Below are 9,338 nucleotides of genomic sequence, written 5' to 3' on the forward strand. Positions count from 1 at the left end.
AATGTTCAAGTCAACATTTAGAAAAATAAGCTGCCGGGTCCTGTACCTTTTAGTTTGTTCACATAAACCTATTAAACATATCAAGAGCACTTGACATCTTGTCAAATAAACCTCTGCCTTTAGTGACAGTTTGTAACAAGACAAATGGAAAAAGTAGACATGCGATAATGTATGTAAAGTGTTTTCATGTAAGATATGCCATTTAATCCTAACATGAAAAAGTACCAAGAGCTACTGAACTTTGTACCCTCACTATTTTCACTGCTGGGGGTTGAATTATGGTTACACTATGTGTACACACCAGGACCTTATTTGGAAAGCTGTTGAGCTTTAGACCGCTGCAGGGGGTCCTTAAGTCTTTGCAGGGGAGCTTAGCAAAGGCGAAAGGGACACAAGCACAAGGGATAGTTGGCATTTTTGAACAGTTAACACATTTCTTATTAAATCTGTCTAACGAAAAGGCTCATTGAGCACCTTAGTTTGTTTTATAGTCCACACATTCCAGACCCCCTATGTAAATCCTATTAGGAAATTAAAAGTCATTGAAAGCCTGTAATGTCACAAGGTAAGAGTCCAGGTATGAGTCTGTCACAGCTGAAAGGACATTAGGTTCTTGTAGATTGTTGTATGACAAAACTCTGAAGATTTTCCTCCTTGACTGGTTGGTTTAGAGAATTGTCCAGCATTGTCCTACAAGGCTAAAACTTAGTAACTACATATTTGTTCAAGGCCTGACTATGACTCACGATTTACAATTTAGAGGAATAGTTTGAGATGAGAAGAATGATACCACTTTAATGTATGCTAAATAACTAATTAACACCTTATATCACATCTGTTTAATCTGTACAGACACCAAAGTGTACAAGTGACAAGCTGTTTTACAAAGGATTATGTGTGGGACTATTACTTGGATAGTAAATATAGAAAGTGAGCAAACATATTTACAAAAATGTCAAACTATGTTCTTTTGAAAAAAACATTATTATGTGCAATTGTATAATTTAGAATTGTATAATTTATGATTTAATGTATAATTTCTGTGAAAGGAGCATGTAACAACAAAAAAGTAACTTCAAAAAAGATAAACTTACGACAAGTCTCACCTTTTCCCTTTGTTTTATTTCTTTGTTTACCATGTCACTGAACTTGCTGACCTCCTCGCCCATTTAAGGTGCTTACGCAGTAATGAAATAAGGCCTCTTTTATTTAATAAGGTAAAAGAAAATTACTTTCTGTTACTGTATTGATCAGTTGTTATGTCTCTGGAAAACATGCTGCCAGCCAGGCAAGAAAGAGCGTTCAGCGAAGGTCTTAAATGTGACTGGAAGCTATGACATATTTACTCGTTTTATATTGTAATGGAGTGTTTCTGTTAGTAGTTTCTCCCAAAAAATGTATGCATTTTGGTGCATTTTTATTTTATGTCAAAGTCGGCTATACAATCAGAGAATCGAGAAATCTTTTCACGCTGTCGATATTCCTTGTAAAAAAAACACATATGAAGATTGGTTGCACAGTTTCCTTTCATGTCATTTTTTTTTTTCTTTGAAGCCACAGCGACATCGACCCTCTGATTACCTGCAGGCATAGCTGCCTTTTAATGATGCCATTGCAGATGCTCAGCTCAGACATGCTGGAAAGAATACACAGACTGTGTATTATGTTAAATGTTATAAGGAAATTAAAATGTCCAAACTATTTAGGATGGTAGCATCATTGTTTGATCTGGATTTGTTTAAAGGCCTACTTTCTGAGAAACGTTAAGAAGTGCTCTTTACACTCCATGGATTGTTTACTCAAGTGACTTTGACTTCAAATATTCAGTCAGGGTCCAGTGGCTTCGTTACTATTTGACAAAATGTTAAAAGGTTAGAGTCACAGTATGTGTCCGATGCACAAGACCATCATCTCAGGAGCTGCCACACTCCTGGGATTCAATCTACTGAAATGGTGTTGTAAACAAACAGGTTGAAGTGTAAAAACAGCTTCCTATTTTGAAGTCAGTCACCGCTGTGTCCACATTCAGGAGCGTTCACACAGGTGTATGATTAGCCACTGTGTGTGTGTGTGTGTGTGTGTGTGTGTGTGTGTGTCTTTTATCTAGTTCTCATGTTTAGCTTACATTTTTGTATTTTAGATAGATAGATAGTATAATGATGTGAGGACTGGTTTCTTGGCCTGTGGCCTGTTTAAAGGCAGGTTGTAAATTTTGTTGTGGACCACAACATCTATTTTTCCAATGAAGCACTTCCCCTCACCAGCTGGTCTCAGGAAGTACTGAGTTATCTAAATAGAGTTCCTAAATGCTGACTCAATAGATCAATGTGCTAATGTCCTGAACATCTTCAGGAACTGCACTTGATAGGACAGATGCACCAGTATAGAATATTCGCTGCATTTATAGCTTAAGCTTATTAGTAGCATTCAATTCAATTCAATTCAATTCAATTTTATTTTATTTGTAAAGCACCAATTCATTACAAAAGTTATCTCAGGACACTTTTCAAATAGAGTAGGTCTAGACCATACTCCTTATAAAATGATTTACAGAGACCCAACAGTTCCCACCAGGAGCAAGCACTTGGCGACAGCAACAAGGAGAAATTTCATTTTAAGAGGCAGAAACCTCAGACAGACCCAGGCTCTAGGTGGGTGGCCGTCTGCCTCGACCAGTTGGGGTTATAGAGAGAGGGGGGTTGGGGGCAGAGGTGTGAGGAGATGGGCGGTAAAGAGAGATGGACAGAAACACAGACAAAGGTGCACAGCAACAACAATAGCAACCACTATCCTGGTAGAAATGACTAATGACGATCACAATGATCACAATGACAATAGCCACAATGATGGGGAATGATAAATAATAGTCATAATCATAATATCAGTAATATTGACAGTGTGGGTCAAGCGGGACCATGGGAGCAGGCACGTGAAAGTACAAAAACTCCAGGGAAGAAGTTTAGTAAGTAACATGTATTAATGGGACATGAATGTGTGCAGAAAGAGAGGGAGAGGAAGAGAGGAGCTCAGTGCATCACGGCCACCCCGGCCATCTAGGCCTATAGCAGCATAACTAAGGGATGATTCAGGACTTACCTGAGCCAGCCCTAACTACACGCTTTTTCAAAGAGGAACATCTTAAGCATACTCTTAAATGTGGAGAGGTCCTTAAGGCATGCTTGTACTTTAGCTAATTAAATAATTTCATCAGGCTTGGTCTATAGATATAACTGGGTATCATCTGCATAACAGTGAAAGTTAATGGAGTGATTCCTAATAATGTTGCCTAATGGAAGCATATATAAGGTAAATAGAATTGGTCCAAGCACAGAACCTTGTGGAACTCCATGACTAGCTTTAGTGTGCATGGAGGATTCATCATTAAACTGAAACTAATCGTAATGTACAAACTCTAATAAATACGACTTTAATGCCAGTATCCGTCCCTTTATAAAAAACAAATGCATATCGTTCAGAGCAATATAAAACACGTGCAATTATGCACAGATAATTAACAGAGAATACAATGTAGAATAAATATACCATAAACTAAGATGGATAAATAAGAACAATAACACTTGACACTTGATCAACCATCATCCCGGTTCAGCCTTCAAAATATTCCAGTTATGATCCCTACTGCCTTCATTGTATTGATCCCCTGAACAGACAAACTCAGTTTTAAAAAAGGGTTGTTTTAAATTAAGCTTTCAGTCGGAAAGTTCAGTATAAATGTTTAAAGGAGGTCCGTGACTGAAAGGTACCTGTTTGTTAAATACAGAGGGAACCTGATGCTGACCCACAGTATGAGTTCAGTGTCAGGTTACAGTTTTCTGCAGAAGATCTGATACTACATAGACATATATTCTGTAGATCTCTGTTAAAGGTTTTCTGGCACCTTGACAAATTGCGTCATGTTAACCAGCAATAAAGGTATACCAGAAAAAGGTGCCCCTGGGTAGATATCTGAGATGTGGTGTGAGAGGCTTTAAAGAGTGGAAGCTTTGAAGCAGTCAAATTCTTTAAAGGCTGGAGGACAGTAAAGCACACATGACCACTCTTTATTGGTTCAGTTTATACGTGATGAAGCAGATGTACTGATTTTCATGGAGCGACAAGTGTCACATGCTGCATGCTGTACCATTAAATCAGGGGTCTCAAAATGGCAGTCTAGGGGTCATTTCTGGCTCTCCATTCCCCTCCATCCGACCGTGACAGGATTACAAAAATATAATATAAACGAAAAGAGCAAAATTATTATTTTTATTTTCTAGTTGTTTCATGTCAATTTAAACTACCTCTTTATATATAATTTAAATAAAAAACACAATTCTATATTTAAAAATGTAGTATTTGTAACAAGTACTATCTATTTAGATGACTCAGTACTTGATAATATTTTGTTTGGTGCAAAATAATGGCAAAGGTCAAATGTGTCCGCAAATGCATGTTGAGCAGGTTTCAGGCCTGCATTTGTTGTTTGGCTGGGAATAACAAAGATGATATTATAAAAATGTATATAAACTGCTGTTGGCATTTTTTGTTAAGTATGATGTTAATGGAAATGCATGAAATGTATGATACATAAAACATGTTGGACTAGCAGCCAAGAATATTGTGCCCACAGTGCATTTTCATGACTCTTGGCCATGGCTTTATACCGAACCTATAATGCATTTAATGGTGTAAAGTGCTCACAAGTGCCCTTTTACGTCTTTTTAGCAACACAAAATGGCAAAATGCCCTTGCCTTTTTCTTCTTTTTTTCATTTCAGGCGTCATAAATGTGCATGTTGTACACAGTGTGTTAAATGTCACAAAAGTATCTTTTGTAGCACAAAATGCTTGCCAAGTGTTTAATTTCAAGGGTTGTGAATTTAAGATGCTAATGCAATATTTTAATTACATCCTAATTCTCCCAAATGTATTTTCCTCATTCAGTGGCAACACAGCTCATCTCCTAAAATTATTTTCATCTCAAACTGAAAGATGTGGTGTACAAACATCCTGTGTACACATTTATAGTTTTCTGTAAATCTTGTTTCTTTCATGTGTCAGTGACACTGTGGTGGAGACACATGATTTCAGCTCCATTAAAGCTGAAGGCAGCTCTTTCAGGTGGAACATCTTTGTCAGGGTGCTGTTATTATTCTGGTTCCTGTTGTGAAGCGACCCAGAGGGGTCAGAGACTGCAAGGACCTGCAGGGGCCATACTGCCCCAGTCTTACTTTATTAACCTGTACCTTGTTCCTGTCAGATTCCTCATACACAATAGAATAGAAACACGGGGGAGCTGGCACCAGATTACCTGCCATTTGCCCTCTCATGCTGCTGCCTTAATGGTCACAAAGATGGACATCTTCCCTAATGACAGATGTTGAAGGGAGGAAAAGAAGAATAGATGTCCCTGCCACATATTGTTGAGGGTCAGACCAAGTTCACTGGAGCAAGCCAGCGACAAATTAGCTGAATTTTTCAGGGAAAATGGTCTCCTAGTTTCATAGAGGAATTCACAAACCCTTACTGAAAAGAGGATCAAGTTTTAGCATGATTTAATATCTAGACTGGAGGACAAGTGAGAGGGTCTATTCAAGTATTTAAGTGTTTTATACCCAGTGTCATTTGTGTGGACCCCATTCAACATATTTAGTGTTCAGCGGTTGTTGAAGGTCTTTAAACTTGCCATTGTCGCTTTTTACAAACTGTTACATACAGCAAATACATTCAATCTCATTCTTATTCCTAAACAAATACTCAGTTAACAATTACTTGCACAAGGAGTTATGTAATTGCTGTCTGAAGAGCATATTTGATAAAAGCAGTTCATTATTTCCTACGCATCTCTGATCTTGGACTAAACAGCTACAAAAGTGAAAACTGGAGTTAGTCAAAAACAGTCACAGCCCTGCTCTCAGGCTGTGCGGAGGCAGGTCCACTTAAGGTTTTCTGTCTGATTCACAAGTCAGAGTCATTTCCTCCCTGTGCCCATCAAAGAAAGAGTACACACTCGCACAAATGAACATGCTAGTTCTGGCCAGCTTCTCTAAATATAAGTCATTGGCAGGTCCCATCAGGCCATTGCTTAGTCTCTACCAGATTCAGCCTCACTGACCTGAAGCTGACCCATTATCATCACTCCCTATGCGGTATTTCTTCATAGGGGTCAATAAATAATCACATTACTGGGAAAGAAACATTTGAATTTTAGAATCAACACGAATGAAAATCACAATGCATATTTCTACATTTTATGCTTTATTTAAATCCTTGTCAGTCATAAAACAAGGTTAGATTCATAAATATAGAAAAACCATTTGTTCTTTTGCTTTACAGTGTTTAGACTCGAATAAATATAAATATGTATGGTTTACTTTCTAGAATTAATTACAGGATTGAGCAGGACACTTTTCAGTCCATTTTTCCGGCAGTACAAAAGTTTAACTTGTGAATTGAAGAGCTGTCTTTAGTCTTAAAACATTATCTTTGGTCATCATCGTAAGTAAAGGCACATTTAATTTGTGCAAAGAATTTCATCCACAGCTGGTATATATCTTAAACATATTGCATACCTTCTTGCACATAATAGCATAGTACAAGTCAAGTATCTGCATAATGAATAAGACTATATTTCATCAGTCTTGTGTAGCTTGTCGCTTGAAGTGCAGTTAATTTCAAAACCGATCACCAAAAAACATCTGTAACCTCTGTGATATTGTTTCTCTCCATGTTTTCTGAAGCTTAATGGCTTCTTTTCTTCTCTGGAGTCTTTCCACACTTTTTATTTAAACACAGCTCCTTTCTCTGTAGCGTCTCTGCCTCAGGAGACTTCACTGTTCCCTTGGACACCGTAACATGTGTCACATCTGGCAGACTGTGATATCCATCCAGTCAAATACACATAATGTGTAGCTTCTTATTCATAAAAAACTCCCTTCTCTTCTGTCACAGTCTTACTAAAAGGAGTCCGTCCGTCTCCTGGCAAACACGGCAGACATGCTTTTCACTATGCCCTTGAACCCCAGAGGCCTCTTCGTGGTCAGCTTGGCGTCCTTCATCCTGTCCACCAGCCCATGAAACACCATGAGCACACTGTGGTAGTTCTCGGCCGCCGACACTTCATAGAAGTGGCAGTCTGTTTTGAGAGCCAGCAGCCAGCCCTCCTCGCTCAGCACCGTCCGTCTGTGGTGCAGGTCCCTCTTGTTTCCCACAATCACTATGGGCGCTTTGTCGGCGTTCAGGTAGTCTTTGGTGGACTTGATTGTCTGAATAAGCCGGCTGACGATGTTGAAACTGGCCCTGTCACAGATGCTGTAGACCAGAACGTAGCCGTCTGCCCACTGGACCTTCTTCTCAAAGAGTGACGTCCCCACAGACAAATCCTGTAAAAATCAGACATTTAAGTTCGTCTGCAGCAACAGCCAGTTCAGTTTTTCTATTTTATTGTATGTTACTTTGTACCTCTATGTCACTACATTTGAAAGATTTTATACACCAAACATCGAAGCTTAAATTATCTGAAACAGTTAAATGTTGTGTACACATGTCAGTAATGATAAGATAATACAAAATATAAACCTATATACACATTATAACAGTATGAAAGGGACTTTTAGCTATACATTTAATACTTAATGCACATTAGGCTAAACTTACTAAACTATACTTCATTTTTGAAGAACCTTTAATGGATTATTATTAAACTGTATTTCTACTTTTACTGAATTTGAGGATTTGAGGAGTACCTCTACCACTGGTAACAGCACAGCATGTCAGCAGAATTTATACATCTCCTTACCTCAGAATAAGGTGAGTCCCAAATATTGAGAGCGATTTCCCTCCCATCGACCATAAAGCTGTGACTGTAGATGGATTCTGCACAATGACATAAAGTTAAGTTAATGGAAAGTTAGATCAAGTTAAAGACTGCACTGCTTCGATGTCAGTCAAACTTACCAATATCTCCATACTCTCCGATGAATCTCCGGGTTAAGAGGCGCACAGTCAGAGCTGAAAAACAACCATATTTACTTTAACACACCATGTGTAACATAAACACAAGTTGCATCAAACAATTTATTCTCCTCAGAAAAGTTTTTACCTGATTTCCCGACGCTTTCTGTCCCCATGACAACAATGTTGGCATCCATTTTCAGTGAACAACTGTGTCGAGCCGCTCCGCTCCGTATGAGGCAGAGGAGGCTGCAGCTGCCGGCTCCCAGCACTTATTATAGGACAGACCAGTGGGCGGGGTAAACAAATTACCACCAACAACAACAACAAAAACAGCAATAAGTCAGCGGTGTCTCCTTCACGTGGCCGAGCTCACGAGTCTGGAAATGGAAATAAAGAAGTCTAACTAATTTTTTTCTTTAGAGCTGTATGATATTACACTGCAGTTATAATAATTGTGAAATGTTTTCTCACTTTTTCTTAGGATTACTGCGTGACATGGCATTTTTAAGGAAATCAGTGGTGAAACTCAAGTACTCAAGTACTGTAGTTTAAGTACTTAGTTACTTGTAGCCTACTTCACCAACCACTAATTTCCATTTTATGCAACTTTATATTTCTATTCCACTACATATTTTTATTCCCCTTCTGTACAGTGAAAACCATGTATCTCTAGATTTTTGAATTAACATTTTTCTGATAAACTAAGGGGATTGATTGTTCCTTTATAGGATATTTGTTATTTGTTGTACCTTTGACACTATATTTAACTGAACTATTACCTTGCAAACTAAAACTTTGCAACGCAAAATAATAAACTAATATATAATTTATAAAACCAGGGGTAATTTTTTCTGCAATTGAGTACTTTTACCTTTTACATTTTGCAAAAGTAACACTTTTAAATATAAGTAATCACTTTGTTCTTGTCCTTACTCAAGTTGATTTGCCCTTGTACTTTTATATTTTAAGTTGTTTCGTATTGTATGTTTGATGTTCTTGAGCCCATGATTTTTAATAGGGATCCTTTTATACACAATGAACTAACCAACCATAGACTAACTAGGCGGTAATCATGTGAAATAAACAACTTGGGGTATGTGTTTTGAAATTAAGATTTCACCTTTTCTTCTTTGTTATTGTCTTCTTTATCATCAACTTCAATCAACGCTTTCTATTTGCTGCTGTAATATTAGCATCAACCACAAGGTGGAAGTAGATTTCAATAAATGTCTTCCTCAACAGACGACTTTATTTTGCCTCCTGGAGCCAGAAAAGGCAGAGGAGGCAAGCAGGACACTGATTGGCTGAACATAAACAGACCCTCAGATAATTGGTTGTTTGTAGAGCTAGACTGTAACACCCGCCTCCCTGTGTGTGTGTGTGTGT

At 38.0% G+C, this 9,338-nt stretch overlaps 1 protein-coding gene across 1 annotated transcript; it reads right to left on the minus strand.

Annotated features, from left to right (window-relative positions):
* Window positions 1-6,233: 6,233 nt before the first annotated feature.
* Window positions 6,234-8,205, minus strand: si:dkeyp-59c12.1 (uncharacterized protein LOC555379 homolog). Its single transcript, XM_035664348.1, has 4 exons — window positions 8,098-8,205; window positions 7,953-8,006; window positions 7,795-7,871; window positions 6,234-7,378 (listed from the first exon to the last, which is right to left on the minus strand). Exons 1-4 carry the CDS (start codon window positions 8,144-8,146, stop codon window positions 6,953-6,955), a joined length of 606 nt encoding a protein of 201 aa, XP_035520241.1. The 5' UTR covers window positions 8,147-8,205; the 3' UTR covers window positions 6,234-6,952.
* Window positions 8,206-9,338: the final 1,133 nt, after the last annotated feature.

This window comes from Morone saxatilis, unplaced genomic scaffold (assembly GCF_004916995.1).
Source record: "Morone saxatilis isolate NCDOM2014 unplaced genomic scaffold, NCSU_SB_2.0 Contig2, whole genome shotgun sequence".
In the NCBI taxonomy this organism is placed as follows: Eukaryota; Metazoa; Chordata; class Actinopteri; family Moronidae; genus Morone; species Morone saxatilis.

Bases quoted from the DNA above. Each gene is read 5' to 3' on its own strand.
- si:dkeyp-59c12.1 (XM_035664348.1), bottom strand. From the start codon at position 8,146: ATGGATGCCAACATTGTTGTCATGGGGACAGAAAGCGTCGGGAAATCA. The intron at 8,007-8,097 runs GTAAAAACTTTT...GTTGTTTTTCAG, and splicing joins AGAAAGCGTCGGGAAATCAG to CTCTGACTGTGCGCCTCTTA. The intron at 7,872-7,952 runs GTAAGTTTGACT...GTCATTGTGCAG, and splicing joins CGGAGAGTATGGAGATATTG to AATCCATCTACAGTCACAGC.